Below are 19,269 nucleotides of genomic sequence, written 5' to 3' on the forward strand. Positions count from 1 at the left end.
TTTGTACATTTTTATGGCCTTAGAACTGTATGTAATTTTGAAACTGAATCAATTCCCTTTATAAAAGACAACCCATTTCTGGTATATTGCATTTCCAGCATCATCAACAAACTAAAACATTCAATATTTTGCAAACATCCTGAAAACTGACAGAATTAAATTTGGCTTTCTTTTTCTTTTTGTATATAGTTTTACATCATTCTGTACATGTAACAATATATGAGTGCTCTGCGTGTATGTATGTATAAGTGCATATGGACAATTCTCTGCATATGCAACTAGATATATCATAAAGATATTAACCTCACATTTCTTTAGAAAGGGTGTTAAAATTTATTTCTACCTTTATGTAATCTGAGATTGTAAGCACTAATCTGTAGTTCAATTTCTTAGATTTACTTAGTTTTTTTTTTCTCTCTTTCTGAAAGACGACATGATATTTAAACAAGGGACCACTATTCTTGATTATAGCTGACAACTATGTACTGTTCTTCAATGTATTTGATCTTTGCTTCTTAAAATCATCTGGTGGCTGAGTGGACCACAGTGGCTCAGCTCTTGCCTGCCATGCCGGAGACCCCGGTTCAGTTCCCAGTGCCTGCCTATGCAAAAAAAAATAAAAATAAATAAAAAAAAAAATTATCAGGTGACTCCTCTTTGTTCTAAAACTGATTGACACAAACCCTTAAGTACCACCAAATACTGTGTGCTTCACTGGCAATATGACTCACCCCCAGGAGCCTTGTTACCCTTCTTCTTCAACCATATCTCATTAGTGAGACACAATACTTTTTGAGCTTTCTTCGTGAACTTGACAGTCCAGATTTATATGCAGACACTAAATTCCTTGTACATTAAGGCAGTCTCAGAGTAAAGGCAAGAGATTTCCCATTCCAGTTTGGTCTGTTTCTCAACAGGAGTTTCTTCTCAGGTTTAATAGCAGCTTGTATGTGCGTAACTGTATGTATGTGTGTCTGTTATGTATTTAGATTTTCCATAATATTTTAACCAGAATTTTAGCACATCTGTGCTCTACTCAGAACAGTCGATTCAAGAGCACTGGTAGTATCTCCCCACTGAAAGTATAAATGTATCAAATGCCATCATTAGAGTTTTTTTTTCCCCCACCCACTGAAAGTATAAGTGTATCAAATGCCATCATTAGAGGGGTTTTCCCCCCCAATTTGGCATTCCCTTATAGCAATGGAAGCACTATTTGCTTTAGGAGATTCATTGCAAGAAAAGTAAGCAGTTTTGTTGCTCATTAGCTTAGGGTTAGGCAAAAGGGGATGGATTCCTTAAAGAAAGGAGGGAAAATTGGATTTTATATGATTCATGCTAGCATTCTTAGTAGCTAGAGCAGAAATTCCTCCATTAAGAAATTTTTAAAAATCTCTTAAATGCCAACTATTAAAAGGTAAAAAATAAAAACAATAATGATAATGATAAGGGCAGGTAACACTTATTGTGTATTTCCTAAGCAGCAAGCAGTGTTCAGAGTACATGGAATCTTCAGAACGGCTCTGTGAGGCATGCTCTGTTATTATTGCCCCCAACATGCAGGTGGAGAGACTGAGGTCGAAAGAAGTTAAAGGACTTGCCCAAGGTCATAAATCTATTGCTGGTAGAACAACACACAGCCTAGGAGTGATGGGCAGTGGGTGAGAATAGTCTTTTCTCACTGTTTATACATTCACATGCTAGAATTTTAAATGCCAACCATTTAAAGGAAAAGGCTTCCCTAGTAGGAGAATCTGTTCTATGCATGAAAAAGAAAAAAAAAAAACACCTCAATTTGGAGTCCTTTAGATTTGTTCTTCCTGTATGGCTTCAAAATTAATTTCTGTGTTCTCTTAGTTTCTATTTTTTTAAACTCACATATTTTATTTCCCTATTTAAAGTTTAAATAAAATACTTTTAGGGTAGTTTTAGCTGTTTCTCTTTTCAGATTTTAGTAGGTTCTATGTATAGGAATTTCACTAATATATTTACATATTTAGGTGTAGCCCGATTCTGATGAAAATGGTTTTATGAAATAATATTAATGGAAAAAATTTATCTTCTTTAGATAATTACTTAAGTTCCTCGTTTATATTTATAAATCATGTAATGTTCCTATATTTTAATTGTAGTATTTCAACTATCTGACTCCGATGAGGGAGTATTTTGTGATATGAAAGCTTTTAACTAAGTTGGGGGTGGGAGAGTAGAAGGAATGTGATTTTATAACACATGTAAAAAGAAGCTGTTGTCTATGTAAGACATCTAAAGAAGTTGTGCATCTTATACTTTTGTAATCCTGCTAAAAGAACTCTGATAAAATTATGTTCACAAATTCCATTTTCATTCATAAATTTATTTGACCTTCATGTAAATTCTGTAGATAACTAGGAATATTGATGCAAAAAAATGGACACATATTGTTATTATTTTAAATAGTGTATGGTATCAGTCATTGACACCCCTGGCTACAGAAGTTACTAATCATGTACTTGGTTTTGATAATATTAGGAACAGAAAAATTTAGAATGCTTGAAGGGTTGAACAAACTTTTTTCCTTGCATACCATTCTTATGAGATTTCTTACATAAAATCCCTATATACCTCCCTAAATTTACAGATAATTATGATTTATTAAAAATGACATTAAAATCCTTCAATTAATAGAGATGATATTAGATCCCAGTGCATTCTATTCTCCTTGCATTATTCTTATTTTCTTTAATTAAGTGGATTTCTTCTGAGCTCCTCCTACGTGCTCTGCAATTTGCAGATTTCATTAGCGCAGACAGCTGTGTTGTAGGCTTTAGTCAGGTGTTCAGTCTATAAGAAACTAACCATACAGGGAGTGAGGGCAGAAATCTCAACGCAGAGGTTAGAGAATGGACAAGGACAAGGGCCTTTTAGTATTTGTACCAAATTAACTGTGGATAAGCTTTATCCCTTCAGCTAGGTTCTCGTGTGCCTTTGAGCCTTCGGCTCTCCCATCCTCAGTGGGAGGTGGATTTTGGAGCCTGGGACATGATTTAACAGATTAGATTTTTGTCTCCCATCTCCCTGTGCCTTATTAATCTTTCATTTACTGTGAGATTAGGTGAGAGTCCATTAGCCAAATCCACTGAAAGGGTTCATTCATTTTAATATTTATGCACATTGTCTAGTCCTTAAAGTGGATTCTTTTTGTCTGTGCACTTAATAGGATCACCGGATACCTTCTTATTAACTTTTTTTTTTTTGCATGGCCAGGCACCAGGAATTAATATTTTTTGTCTTCAAGATTAGGGTTGATGAATACAATTAATGACATCTGGCTCAGCTCATCTGCTAAATGCAATGAACTCTTTTCAATGACTGTCTGGTATACTGTAGTATGAAATGTACATTTGCTGAAATGATAAAAGAAGTTCCACTTAGTATTATTGAATCTAAAAATACACAACCTTAATATTCTGTGAATTTCCAAAAGAAGGGGATAACATTTAATGAGAGTAAAATGTAGCTTTGAGAATCAGGCCACATACCCAGATGCTGGCGTACATTACTGCAGGGTGCCCTTCCCCAACAGACTCGCTAACAAAACCATCTTACTGTGAACTCTGGAAAACAGTTGCAGGATTTGCTCTTAAACACAGGGTGGTTGTTAAATCAAGAAAATGCAGCCTTTAAAATATGCTAATTGAAGCTCCTGGCACTCTTCCCCAGTCTTGGTGCAATGTGCAGGCAGCCTGTGCTCTTCATGAACACTGGAAGTAAGGCCTCATATTCTCCAAGCATTGGGGTGGTGACCAGATTCTCTAAGGACAGCAGGGTGCAGGCCCCCCATCTCCCAGCACAGAGGCAGCACCCCTCTCCCTGTGCAATGGGGCAGATGACCTACCCCATCCAGGGCAGCGGTGGACCGGCCTTTCCATACATATTTAGGTACCTGCTTTCTCGGCTGGAAAAGATCTCTTTGGCCCAGACCTTATCTTACATGATTCTGCCCCTTTTAGTCCAGACTGGCAGTGGTTCTGCTTTCTCAAATTTCACAAAATCCTTATCAGCTTTGAGTAAATTTCACCATCTGCATAGGCTCAGAATTTTCCAAACAATCCATTTCTGGTTTCTTTGTGTTCAAGAGGTCTTTTTTCCCTTCTGCTTAAGGTCTCAATTTATCTCTTTCCTCTTTCGTTTTACTATAAACTGCAAGAAGAAACCAGGCTGTACCTTCTACTCTTACTTTGGCACTCTTCTCAGCTAAATATCCAAGTTCATTGCTTACAACTTTCACTTTTGATCCAACATCAGAATTCAATTTTCCTACTTCTATGGCCAGTTTATAACAAGGATCACCGTTCTTTCAATTTCCAATAACATGGTCATCAAGTCCTTCTAAGTCCTCATTGGGCATCCCTTAACATCCATATTTATACTCAGCAGTCTCTTTAAAGGAATCTAGGCTTTCTCTTTCAAGCATCTCATAATTCTTCGAGCCTCTATCCATTACTCAATCCTAAAGCCATTCCACATTTTCAGGTATTTGTAATAGCAGCCCCACTTTCCAGTGCCAAACATATATTACTCGTTGTTCTTCAGGGAAACAAAACCAACAGGAGGTGTGTGTGTGTGTTGTAAATATTATGAAATTTATTATAGGAATTGGCTCATACAACTGTCAGGATTGGCAAGTCTGAATTGCATAGGTCAGGTTGCAAGCTGGGGAGACTGATGAAGTTTCTGTAAATTCCCCAGGAGAAGCTGGCAGTTGAAGTAGAGATACTAATTCTTCTTTCTGACTGCTTGAATCAGTAGTTCTCCCTTTAAGGCCTACAGCTGATTGGACGAACCTTCGCTCACAACTGAGGACAGTCTCCTTTGTTGATTATAATTGTGTTCAATCACAGATGTGATCAACTGGCTGAGGATTTAAATCCACAAAATATCCTCACAGTAGTAATCAGGCAAGTATTTGCCTGACCCAACAAATGGACACCATAGCCTTCTTCAGTATGATAAAAGGCATATGTTAAAAAACCACAGGTAATTTCATACTTAATGGTGAAAGACTGAGAGCTTTCCCTTATAAGATCAGAAACAAGATGAGGATTCCAACTGTCATGACTGTTATTTAGCATTGTACTAGAAGTTCTGGACAAAGCAATTGGCAGGGAAAACAAGGCATCTAATTGGAAAGGAAGAAATAAAACTTTCCCTATTTTCAGATGGCATGATCTTATAGAGAGATAAAATCTACAACTAAGCTACTAGAGATGAAAAGTGAATTCTGCAAAGTGGCAGTGTACATGATAAACATGCAAAAATGAGTAGTGTTTCTATGTCCTAGTAATAAGCAAGCTGAAGAGAAAATCAAGAAAAAATCTTGATACAGTAGCAAATTTATTTTTGACAAAAGTGCCAAGTCCATTCAGTGGGAAAAGAATAGTAGCTTCAACAAATTAACTAAAAGAACCAAACATCTAGGAATAAATTTAACCAAGACTTCTTCATGGGAAACTATAAAACATTACTAAAAGAAATTAAAGAAATAGAAGGACATTCCATGTTCATAGAGTGGAACACTACATATTATGATGTCAGTTAACCCAAAGCTATTTACAGATTCAACTCAACTACAATTAACATTTCTTTGTAGAAATGGAAAAGCCAATCATCAAACTTATTTGAAGCGTAGGTGCCTCCAAATAGCCAAAACTATCTTGAAAGAGAACAAAGTTGGAGAATTCACCCTTCCTGATTTTAAAAATTAGTACAAAACCACAATAATCAAAACTGTGTGGCACAAGGATAGATGTATAGACCAAGGGAATCAAATTGAGAGTTCAGAAATAAATCCACACATCCATGGCAAATTTATTTTTGACAAAAGTGCTAAGTCCATTCAGTGGGAAAAGAATAGTTGCTTGAACAAATAGTTCTGGAAAAATTGGATATCCATATGAAAAGACTGAAGGTGGACCCCCTACCTCACACCATATATAAAAATTAACTCAAAATGGATCAAAGACCTAAATACAAGAAAAAATCTATAAAACTCTTAGAAGAAAACAGGGAAGCATCTTTAGGACCTAGTATTAAGCAACAGTTTCTGAGACTACTTCAATAGCATAAGTAACCAAGGAAAAAATTGATAAATGAGACTTCATCAAAAACTTTTGTGCCTCAAAGTACTTTATGAAGAAAGCAAAAAGACAACCTATGTAATGGGAAACAATATTTGGAAGCCATGTATCCTATGAGGATTTCATATTCAAAATATATAAAGAAATCCTGCATTTCAACAAGATAATGACAAACAAGCTAATTTTAAAAGATGATCAAAAGACTTAAATAGACATTTCTCCAAAGGTGATCTGCACAGATGACCAAATAGGCACATGAAAAGGTGTTTGATATCATGAACACAAGTCCAAACAGCGAGATGCCATTTCACATCTACTAGAATGGCTACTATTCAAAAAATGGAAAATAACAAATATTAGAGAGTATGTGGAGAAATAAGAACACTTGTTCGGTGTTGAGAATGTAAAAGGTGTAGCTGCTGTGGAAAACAGTTTGCCTGTTCCTAAAAGTTATGCATAGAATTACTGTAGGATCCAGCAATCTCACTTCTAGATATATACTCAAAATTGAAAGCAGGGATTCAAGCAGATATTTGCTCCCTGATGTATATAGTGATATTATCCATAATTGCTAAAGATGGAAGCAACCCAAGTGTCCGTAGACTGATACATGAATAAATAACGTGTGGTATACACTTACAGTGGAGCATTATGTAGCCATAAAAGGAATAGAGCTCTGATACATGCGCCAACAGGCATGAATCTCAAAGACATCATGTTGAGTGAAATCAGCCAGACAAAAAGGACAAATATTGTATGATCTCACTGATATGAAATAATTAGAATGAGTGAATTTGTAGAGTCAGAAATTAGAATACAGTTTTCCAAAGCCAGAGTGAAAGCATGAAATGGGGACATAATGCCTAATTGGTACACTTTCATTTTGGGATGATGGGAACATTTGGTGATGAATGGTGGTGATGATAGCACAACATTTCAGATATAATTGACACCACCAGATTCTATTTTAGATGTGGCTGAAAGGGGAAATTTTAGGTTGTATATATACTACTAGAATAAAAAAGTAAATAAAAATGAAAGACTTTACAACACAAACAGCGAATCCTAATGTAAACTATTTACTATGGTTAATAATATAATTTAAATAATATTGTTTCATCAATTGTAACAAAGATGCCTCAGTAATGCAAAGTGCTAATATTAGGGAAAACTGAGTGTGAGATGGAGTTTATGGAAAGTGTGCATTTGCCACATTATTTTTCTGTAAACCTATTTTTTTTTTTAATTAAACAAAAGGTAGCTTTGAAAACCTTACTTGTTTAATTGGTAACAGAAGAGTGTATTTGTGTTTCTGGGACTAAAATAAACATTTTCCCAACCCAAAAGATGCCAAAATGTGGCCTGAATTATTGGCATAATTTAGCATCATGAAACAATATTATTAAAAATTGTATTAATTTTCATTTTGAAGAAGTTTTGCTCTGACTTTTCATTGACAGTATTCATTTTATTTTCTGCCAAGTGGATTGACATATTTATAGTTGTCCTTGTGCAGAGCTTATCAACCTGAGCAGTTTTGACATTTTGGCCTGTGTTATAGGGGCTGTCTTGTGCATTTGAGGGATGTTTAGCAGCATCCTTGGCCTCTACCCACTAGATGCCAATTGCACCTCACTAGTAATTATAGTGTCTCAGGGACATTGCCTCATGGCCCCTGGGAGGAAAACCACTCTCAGTTTTTAACTGTGCTATAAGTATAGGAGATTTATTTCTTTCAAATGTAAAATTCTATTTCAGCAGAGCTACATGTAAAATAAAAGAATGGAAACAAATGGTTCATAGACAGTAGGAATTTTGGAATCTAGCAGACACTTCTTTGAGTACTGTCTCTGCAACTCTCACTGTGTGATTTTTGGCAAATTGTAAAACTTTTTGGTTTTATTTTTGTCATACAAAAAAGGGAGATAATACTAGTGTCACTCAAAGTGTTATTTTAAAGTGAGATTAGACAATGCATAGAAAATGGTTAACAAACTGCTGGTGCATGCTAAGTACTTAATATAACTGACTTAATTTGCTATTGTTAACAGAAATAGTAATATATGCAATGTTTATCTGAATGCAATCTATAATAATAGAATGGTATTAGTTAAATGAGAAAAGTATGGTAAACATTGTAGCTAGCTCTCTTATTTAACTTACACAACTATATATGTATTTACAAGAATTTTAGAGACTTATCAAGTTATCTTTTATTTTAATTAAATTATGGCAAATATGTTTTCACTTTCCTTTTCTAGCATATATCAGCTTCATTAGAAAGCTGTAGTTGACATTTTTGGAGATTAATAAATAACTTCAGATTTTTCAAATAAAGTTATACATTACCTTCAGCCCTGAACCGTGCTGAATGAATAAATCAAAAAAAAAAAAAAAAAAAAACCAGGCGCAATAGTGCAACATTTTATTGGTTGTTGTTTGCAAAAGAAAATTGAATTCTGAGCTTGTCAAGGATTCTGTATTCCATGTTACAAAGATACAGAAATAAGAGTCACATACTTTAGAAGAATTAGCAGCAAATGTAAAGTGCTTCTTTTGTGCTGTTACAAATTAGATTTTCCTTTCTTTCCATGAGAAGCTAGACTGAACAATAGAATACTCTAAAAGAGAAAATTGCTGAAAACCAAGGCCATGCTTTTAAAAACGAAGTATAAAAAGAATGGAGATGTATACTTGGTGTCCTGAATCAAATTATCACTTATCAATTATCACTGAAATTCTGTTATGCCATTCAGAAGGAAGGCCCCAAAGTCAAGGCTCACTGTCCCACAATTCACTGCTTTCAGAAAGCTCGGCCTTGGGCATCTATGAAAGACTAATTTTTGAAAAATCTTTTATTCTCTAACAGAAATAAAGAGCTTCACTTCTTAAAAGATGACAGAAAATGAGGACTAATTTTATTCTTAAATTAGCCTTACCTAAGTTTATATTAGCACCTGGCAATAGTTTCAAGGTTAGATCGGCCCTGACCAAGTTAGTTTTCTACTGTAAAAAATAGAATGGGCCACGATGGCTCAGCAGGAAAGGACGCTTGCCTGCCATGCCAGAGGACCTGGGTTCGATTCCTGGTGCCTGCCCATGTGAAGAAAAAAATAATTGGCCCTTGGTTATGAAGGCCTCAGTTCAAGTAGGAAAGTAGAAGTTTTTGTGAATGTAAAACAATATTATTTGGGGGATGGGGAGAGGTGAACAAAAGTGAAATATATAATAATCAATTTAGAATATAAGTATCACTTTAAATGCTGTTAAACAATTTATAGAAGACTAATTAGATCTATTATTCATGTTCTTAGATGGATTTGTACAAATAAACCTTGTACAAATATAAAATTATTTGTAATCAAGAAATATTCTGAATTGTAAAAAAGACTTTTTCTTATTTCTTTTTATGGAACATTATCTTCCTATTAACATATCTATGTTTCTGCAAAAATCCTCTGAGTTTGAATTTCTTACTCTGCAAAGTTAAATATCAGTTGTGATATATAGAAAATTAGTGGTACTTTAAAAAGTCTTTATAAATATGCATTGACAAATGAAAAGTGATTTATAATCTGTTGAGCATCCCAGTGAAGCAGAGTGCCACGATTGTATTTTGAGTTTAGAGTCTTTACACTAATGAAGGCACTGCAATTTCGTAGTACCTTAGTAATATTTGCTGAAAATAAGTAATTTCCTGAGGCATTTGGTTGTTTCACTTATTTTTTCTCTCGTGGGAAAGTTAAATTTTATACCTTTTATTTTAAGAACTGTGGTATCTGGAAAATAGAAGAGTCTAAAAATATTGCAGCGCATAAAGCAAGGTACCAATATAGCCACAGAATCTCTTTGTAACATGAAGGAGATGAATCTCCTAATAACAACTTTTCATTTTCCTAATGCACCTGGCTTTTGCCCACTTGTAGCCAGAATAGTTACTTAAAGAAACCTTCCTAAATAAATTCTATGTACATATTTAAATGAGAGAGACAGAGAAACAGAAAAAAAGTTAGAGAGTTTGTGTGTGTGTTTAAATATAATACAATAACGCAAGCTTGCTTTAGCATGTGGGATTCCGCATTAGTTTTATTATTCCATCATCTTCATATTACCCAAGTATTACAGAATTATTTATCCTAAGTTCTGCTATAGTATAGAAATAGAGAATATTGGCACTTACTGATTCTCAGTAAACTATTTAATTTTAAAAGGGTGAGAAAAGTCTGTTCATTTTAGGATATGTTTACCAGGCAAATATAATGTAAAAGTAATATAGCATAAATATAAATAAAAGCATTTTTCAAAGTAAAACTTGAAATTTTAAAACATATCAGCATAATAAAAAGAATATTTCAGAGTTCATTGCTTGTTTTCCAGTACATAAAAGTAGCATGAACAACCAATGTATCAGGGCCTAATACTTGGTGTTTGTTAAACTATTAAATAAACAAAGAAAAAGATTAGTATCCTCAAAAACAAATGAAATTTTATTAAATTAATTAGAAATCAGTCAATCGATGTGAATCAAAGTGTTGAGGAAATTAAAGAGCTAGAGTAGATTGGGGATTAATGGAAAATATATAACCATTGTTATTTGTCCTGTAGAATATTATTATAAAATTCATGAATGTCTTTAAACTATGATGTCTCACTTCTGTGATGTTTTGTATATTAGTATAAATATTCATGAATTGCGAGTATCAGTTCAGGTTATCTTTGTGAATATGAATTTTCATGTAACTGGCCACTTAATGTTCATTGGATCATGCTTTTGAATATGAATTCACTAGTATTTCAGATATACCAGGGCCCTGGCGCAGCTTATGAATATTCATGCACACACAACTGATCTTTCTGAAAGTGATCACATCCATAAAGATGAAAATCTTGCCAGTTTTCAATAATGAAAACTGCATTTGGATACTGGTCCAAACCAGTTTCATAATCCCCTTGTTTTCATTGTTTTCTTGTTTTAGGTAAATCTTACCCTTTATAAATACTGGGCATCTTTTATGATAGAAACTCTTTTTTTCTTTTACCTTTAAAAATCTTGTGCAAAATGTAACCATGATTGTATTTGTTTCCTTTATTTTCTGTAGTCACAGAAAAGAATAAAAGAATAAACAGTATCTTCAGTCTTCATCATAGGCATGTTTCCACTGTTCAGGCTTGGTTATAGATTTACAAATAGGGAGTGGCTCAATCTGCTAATTGGCTGGGTGCATGGTACATATTTTACATATAAAGAAAAGAAATAAAAGATATGAGATTATCTAAGCCTATTAAATACTTTGGACTCAGGATGCTATGATCAAGAAGGCCCATGAGGAAAAGTTATGCACTGCTTTAATCCATGTTATATTTGGTTCTCTTTACTATAAATGAATGGCATATGTTTGCAACACCTAACAAGAATCAGTCAGTTATAAATAGGTATCAAATCAGTGATGTGGCTCTTATTAGTACCGTGTTCTAATTATTAATTGAACTAATCAGAATAAAAACACTTGCTCATAAAGGCAGTGATGAAGTATGAGCTAGTTCCTATTTCTAATACTAGTATAGTCAAGCCTCTGAGTGAATTTTTTCCTATTAAAAAAAGTACATATTTTTTGTTGTGTAAACCCAGTCTGTTGGCTTTGCCCAATGTAAGTAGTGATTTTTTAAACTCAGCTAACAGTTGGGATTGCTAACTTGTGCTTTGAGGTGTCCTGAAGTTTCCCCAGAGCTGCCTTTGTGGATAGGAGGAATGCATCCCACTCCCCAGCCGGGAGAGTTCTGCTGCCGTCTGTTTTTTTTTTTTTTTTTACATGAGCAGGCACCGGGAAGCGAACTCGGGTCTCCAGCATGGCAGGCGGGAACTCTGCCTGCTGAGCCACCGTGGCCCACCCTGCCATCTGATTTATGAATAACAGTGCTTCTCAGCCAGGAGCAATTTTGCTCCCCGCATGACATCCTCACTGTCTGGACGTATTTTTGCTAGTCACACTTGGAGGGATAGTACTAGATCTAGTGAGTAAAATTCCAGGGATGCAGCTAAACCCCATGAAGGCACAGGACGGCTACTGCAGCAAAGAATTACCCAGCCCCAACTGTCAATAGAGCAAACATCATTTAAAAATTTTGTTTGAAGAAATAATTCCACATCTAAAAATGTTTGATAACCACTGTTTTTGAGTACTTCTGTAGGTAAAGCAATGAAAATGTAAACTTATTTGCAAATAAATGCCACATTCGTTTAGGGATCACACATTTAAATTAATTGATTTTTCCTTCCTTTTTTTTTTCTTGGTTAGCAACAATTGTGCTAAATGAACTGAACTGGACAAGTGCCTTAGATGAAGTTTTCAAAAAAAATCGAGAGGAAGACCCTTCATTGTTGTGGCAGGTATTTGGCAGTGCCACAGGCCTGGCCAGGTATTATCCAGGTAAGTGCTTATTGATTCAATAGATACCAAATGAAATTGCAAGTACCAGCTTTAATGTTTCTTGATAACACTCGATTACCTTCTCCTATATAGTAAGATGGAGGTGGTTATACTCCTTTAACAAGGGAAGGGTAGTCTGCTTATGTGGCTCTATAGTGACCAAAGCTGCTGTAAACCAACACAGCTGAGAAGTAGCTGGAGCAGCTGACACCTGGGATGAGGCCAGGCTGAGATAAGAGCGTGAGCAGTTATCCATGGGTACGTACCAGGAAGGGGAGTTGGCCGAGGATCCTGAAACAATGCAGAGACAAAGGTGCAAATGCTTTGTGTGGACCAAGATGTGAGTCACATTAGAGAACTGAACAGAATTTTTTGAAATCAGTTGAAAGATTACCCTCCAGTTTTCAAGTTTGTGCTTGAAATTCATATCCAAGGTATAAATGCTATATTTAATCAGAAATGTGGCCTTGTTAAAATAGATCTGACAAAAATTTAATGAAATCTCAAGGAAAACAGCTTTTTTGTGTGGGTTAATTCAAGGTAAATCTGAAGAATTTATTACAGATGTAATACAGTGATCATTATAGTCAATGAAGATGAATATGTTTGAGAAATTAAAATGGCTAAATCCTTTTGTAATGTCCTTTGTTCTTATAAAAGAGGATACGAAGAAAAGAATAGCAACTTCTACAACCAAAATGAAAAAGTAATCACTAGAACATCCTGAGAGCTTATTGAAAATATTTTACGTGAAATGTCTATTGATAATCTCTCCGCCTTTTAGAATAAGCCCACAAGCACAAAATGCATTTTCTTTCTTCAAGACATGGCCTGAGTTATGTGATAACATGCTAGGTGATAAATAGAATTTTACGTTAGACTAGAGATTTCTAATCATGTTTTAAAAGTAGAGTTATTCACAATAAAAAGTCACTGCAGCAAAAAGGGGTGAAATAGAAATTAGATAATATCTATCTTCGGGTTGCAATAGCATTGAATAAAAGCCAGTGGGTGTTGTCAGACTTAATAGAACTCAAATTAATGTAAAGCTCATATAACTTCTGCATTGTTACAAATGCCAGATGGCAAGCCCAGTGAAAATTATTTTTTGTAGAAATCCCGGGGTCTAGGAAAGGCATATTACAGTACTGAAAAAAAAAAAAAAAACATGAGTTATATTAAAATATTAATACTAGCCTCTGATGTGGGGAAAATATTATCACATAGATTTTTATTATAGTATTAGAATTTTTCCCTTACAAAAATATTGTTTAATATAATACAACCATTCTTAAAAACTCCCAAGTTACTTTTATTAAGCATTAACTATTATGTATCAAATAGAAAAGTTCAATATGTAAGATAAAGTTTGAAAATAAAAAGGAAAATAAAAGGATATAAAGAAAAAAAATAAAGTTGTCATGCACATAATTAGTCTGATATAATAAACCTTAAAATTAAATACCAGGTCTTCTAAAAACATTTATAAGTACAGTTTTGCAATATAAAAATTAGACACCCAATATCTTATCCAATAATATACAAATATTAAAATATTTTAACAGTAATAACAGTAAAACTTATTTTATGTAGTTTTGAAGTCTTCTAAACTATATTACCTCATTACAAAATTCATATATGACCATTTGAGAGAAAAAAGAAAAAGGTTAAGTAAGAGAAAATAAGGATACTAATATAGGACCATGAGTCCAGAGCCAGGGGGAAATTAATGATGAGAAAGAGAGACAAATAAGGGTAACAAGTGAGAAATAGGAAGAGGAGAGGAAGGGAAGAGCGCATAAGAAAGGGGAGAGAGAACACTGGGGTTGAGTAAGAAGGAAGAGTTCTTTGGGGAAATGTCTATTCAAGTCTTCTTCAAGCATATTTTTAATGCAATTTTATTGAGATATATTCACACACCATATAATCCATCTATAGTAAGCAATCAGTAGCTCACAGTGGCTCACAGTATTAAATTGTTCTTACCTAATTGAAACCCTTTTTTTAATTGGGTTCCTTGTCTTTTTGTCAGGTTGAAAGATTTCTTTGTGTGTTCCAGATATTAATCATCATATGATAGTGCTTTCATCACCACAATGTCAGAACATTTTCTTTACTCAAAAAAATAAAATAAAATAAAATAAAAAGAAAACCCAAAACAGCACATACCTCTTATCCTCCTCTTCCATATTATTATTATTATTATTATTATAGGTCTTTATTTTATTACTCATCTATCCATACACTGGATAAAGGAAATGTCAGTCACAAGGTTTTCATAATCACATGGTCACACAATGAAAGTTATATAGTTATACAATCATTATTAAAGTTCAAGGCTACAGGATTACAGTACACCAATTTCAAGTATTTCCTTCTAGCTATTCTAATACACTAGGAACTAAAAATAATTATCTATATTATGAGTCAATAGTCATAAACATTTGTTAAATCTTGATTTCTCAGTTACACCTCCTCCTCAATTGGTCATTCTTTCGTTCTGCAGGGATATCTGGACAGTGGCCCTTTTAACTTCATGCTGGGAACAGGTGTTGACCTTTTGAGGTAGAAGAATGAAACTGATTGATGTTCTTGGAGAGACTGGTACCTTTGAGTTTCAGGGCTTACCTGGCAAAGGAATAATCTAGAGGCCTTAAGTTTCTGAAAAAATGAACTTACTAAGAAAAAATTATATAGAGATAGACCTCAGGGTATTGTTTAGGGTTTTCAGGAATACTGTTGGTTAGAGCTTGGCATACTGTGATAATTTGTAATATCTGGCTGAAGCTTGCAAAAGAGTAACCTCCAGAATGACTCCTGACTCTATTTGAAGTCTTTTAGCTACTGAAACCTTATTTTGTTCTGTTTCTTTTCCCTCTTTTGGTGAAGAAGTTTTTCTGAATCCCGGAATGTCAAGGCCAGGTTCATCTTTGTGAGTCATGTCTAAGAGTTGGCTTCGCGAGAGGCCACATCTGAGCAACAAGAAAGATTCTCTGGGGGTAACTCTTAGGCATAATCATAAGAACTTAGAAGTTTCATAAGGGTAAGCCTCAAAATCGAGGGCTTACTTTTAAATTGTTCTTACCTAATTCAAGCCCTTTTTGTAATTGGTTTGCTGGTCTTTTTGTTAGGTTAAAAGATTTCTTTGTGTATTCCAGATATTGAACCTTTGTCAAATAAGTGGTTTCAAAATATTTTATCCCAGTATGGAAGTTGTTATTTTTCTCTCATAATAAAGTCCTTTGACTCATGAAAGTTTTTAATTTTGATGAGGTTCCATTCATCTATAGTTTCTTTTGTTGATTGTGCTTTTGATGTGAAGTTTAAGAAATTATTGCTTAGCAAAGGTCCGAAGATGCTTCCCTGCATTTTCTCCTAAGAGTTTCTATTTCTGGCTCTTATATTTAGGTTTTTGATCCATTCTGAGATGATTTGGTAGTTAGTGGAGATTTGAATCTAACATCTGTCTTAGGCTGAACACCGATGGGTTGTCCATTTTCTAATTTAGTTCATGTATAAGGAAATAAACTAGAAAAATTACTGCTGTGTATCCTTTTTTTTCCTTCTCCTTCTCTTTCCTCTTCCTCTTCTTTTTCTTCTGCACCTTCCCTCTTCGGCTTCCTCCCCCACCTCTTCCCTCCCCTGCCTTCTTTTTCTCCACTCTAAAATTAGAAGGTAGGTTAGTCTGTGTTGTAGTAAAAGAAGAGGCATTCTTATTTGAAATTTAATATCCATTGGCATGATTGTGTACTTTGGCTAGGTCATGTTGCATCTCTGAAACTATTTTTTCATCAGCAACAGCGATTGTTGAACACAATGATTTCCACAGTAGACACTAACTTTATGTGCTGCTAATTCTACACCTTTAGCATTTTCTAAGTCCACAATCTTTGGTTTGCAGGATAACTAGAATGACATGTTCCAGCTAGTTCTTGGCATAGCTAGAGCTGAAAACCTATATCTAGTGATATCTTTATTGACGTGTATTTATTTGAAAATCAGTTTAATTTATGACGGCTTTCCTTTAGAAGCTCTTCACTGATTTAAAAAATTTATTTTAAAGCTTTTAAACCTGCTTTTGTGAGCTGTCAACTTTGTGAGTTTTTATGCATCCTAAAAACTGTAGGTTCAAACTACTTATTTCACCTCTTAATGTTTCCTGGAATTGGACCATTATTTCTATAACTGTAATTAGGATTCTGTGGTTCATTGAAATTCACAATGTAGGTAGCACTTATTCTTTTTATATTGTTAGTTGCATTTAATAAAAAACTAAAAATCTGGTTTATTTCCGTGTAACATTTACTTAATGTCTTGTTAATCGTTTGTTCCCTCTGCTCCTCATTTATTCATTTCAAAACCATGGTATTAAAATAAAGGGAACTTTAACTCAACTGTATGTTGAGTTAATGTAAAATTGACCTCTGGGAGATATTTTCTTATTATATATCTAGGATGTTACTGGAATAAAATGCTAAAGAACCTGTGTATATTGTATATATGATGACTTTTTTCCTTATGAATAGTCAACTATTTTATTAAACACTTTTTGTATTGTGAAAAATAACATACATACAAAAAAGCAATACATTTCCAAATACATTTTAACAATTAGTTATAGAACAGCATTTAAAGTTTGGTATGGGTTACAATTCCATGATCTTTTGTTTTTTCTTCTAGTTGCTCCAATACACCAGAGAACAACAGAAACATCAATATAATGATTCAACAGTCATACACATTTGTTAAATTCTTTCTCCTCTGTTATATTCCTCCTTCTCTTTAAATAACATATAAACATAAAAGCAATAAATTTCAAATTACATTGCAACAATTACTTGTAGAACAGCTTTCAGAGTTTGGTATGGGTTACGATTCCAAAATTTTAGGCTTTTATTTCTAGCTGCTCTAAGGTATTGGAGTTACCTTAGAAGTTATACCTTCTCTGTATAACTCTACTATAAACTTTGATCTTTCTCTCTCTCTTTTTTGGGCTATGGCCATTCTAACTTTTTCATGTTGGAAGGGGCTGTCGATAATATGGGATGGGGGATGGAATTAGTTGATGTTCTGGAAAGGCTGGCCCCTCTGTATTTCAGGACTTATCTGGTCCAGGGACCCATCTGGAGGTTGTAGGTTTCTGGAAAGTTACCCTAGTGATTGGAGCCCTTGTACAAACTTATATAATGCCCTAGATATTCTTTAGGATTGGCAAGAATGGTTTTGGTTGGGGTTTGGCAAGTTATGAGAGTAACAATGTCTAACTGAAGCTTGTGTAAGAGTGACCTTCAGAGTAGTTTCTTGATTCTATTTGAACTCTCTCAGCCACTGATACCTCGCTTGTTACACTTCTTTTCCCCCTTTTGGTCACGATAGCATTGTTGATCCCACAGTGCCAGGGCCAGACTCATACCTGGGAGTCATCTACCATGATGCCAGGTAGACTTTCATACCTGGATGTCATATACCACGTAGGGGAGTGCAATGGTTCTACTTGCAGAGTTGGGTTTAGAGAGCCAGAGGCCACATCTAAGCACAAAAGGGGTCTTCCAGAGGTAAATCTTAGGCATACCTATAGGTAGGCTAACTTCTCTGCTACATACATAACCTTCACAAGAGCAAGACTTGGGATGGAGGACTTGGCCTATTGATTTGGATGTCTCTAATGTTTGACACAGCAGCCACAGTTTCCCCGATAGTAAAGTATAATAGTTCCATGTTATTTCTCCCTTCCCTCAAGAAACTTTGCCAATACTTTTTGGATTATCTGCTTAATATACTCTGGGATGTATCCAAGCATTACATTAAACTATACAGGATTAAAGGCTTTCATTCTTATTCTGGGTTCCCTGTGTTTGGATTATTAAAATGATCTATCCAGACAGGTTGAGTTCGAGTTTGTGCTACTGAAAATAGAGGTTCTGGACTAAAAACCTTTCTTCCTTTTGTCTAAAAGATATAAAAAGTTCTAAAATATAGATAATGTCTTTCTTACCCCTTTATTCTGAATTACCTTAATCCTGAACTGATTGGTTTTGTTCTTATCTCTAAATACCAGGTTATACATATATAAAACAGCCCCTCAAAATCCAGAACTAACAATTACCACTCCAGACTAAATGTGACTTTATAAGTACATCCAGTTCAAACTTTAGGAGCTCTGGATTACATGACTGTCTCTCCATTAGGTGGATAAGATTTTTCAATAAGTTTGACTACTTATATAGCAGAATACCAGTTATTTTCCCCAATTTATCCCATCCCTGTCCAAATATTTAATATAAATTGGTGGAATAAACAATGGATAACTACATTAAAAAATTCCATTAGGAAAAAGAGAGTGAAAAAAAAATCACTGGTTCATGGTATCTATCACATCCCAATAGGGAAGATAAACGTTTATTGGTCAGTTCATCTGACTGCTCTGTGTCAGTAACTGGCAGGGCCCTGGGGGAATTCTCAGGTCCCTATTCCTCTTTCATGGGCAAAAGGGTCAGATGCTGGCTTTTAAGAGTATTTTTTGAGTATGTGAAATTGACTTTTTTCTTTTCATGGGGCTAAAAAAAATAAAGTCTTTTAACATTAGAAAATACATTTGAACTTGTTAATTGGAAATGAAATCAGCTGTCATTTCAAATGGAGTTTCTACCAAGAGAGTCAGTCCTCAATACATCATTTATTTCAAAATTTCCTAGCATCTGAAATGAAAAACTGATTATCTC

The 19,269-nt window shown here is 34.5% G+C and overlaps 1 protein-coding gene across 5 annotated transcripts in view; it reads left to right on the plus strand.

Moving 5' to 3' along the window:
* The window catches only part of CACNA2D1 (calcium voltage-gated channel auxiliary subunit alpha2delta 1), a 501,299-nt gene that overhangs the window by 359,327 nt on the left and 122,703 nt on the right, over positions 1-19,269 (plus strand). For all 5 annotated transcript variants that reach the window (XR_013172125.1, XM_077151905.1, XM_077151925.1 and 2 more), the window contains exon 7: positions 12,416-12,547. Coding sequence is in view for 4 of the 5 variants with exons in the window: in XM_077151905.1 (XP_077008020.1) it covers positions 12,416-12,547 (132 nt within the window). In the remaining variant the exon portion in view is untranslated. The remainder of the gene's footprint in view (positions 1-12,415; positions 12,548-19,269) is intronic.

Source organism: Tamandua tetradactyla, chromosome 1 (assembly GCF_023851605.1).
Source record: "Tamandua tetradactyla isolate mTamTet1 chromosome 1, mTamTet1.pri, whole genome shotgun sequence".
Lineage (NCBI taxonomy): Eukaryota > Metazoa > Chordata > Mammalia > Pilosa > Myrmecophagidae > Tamandua > Tamandua tetradactyla.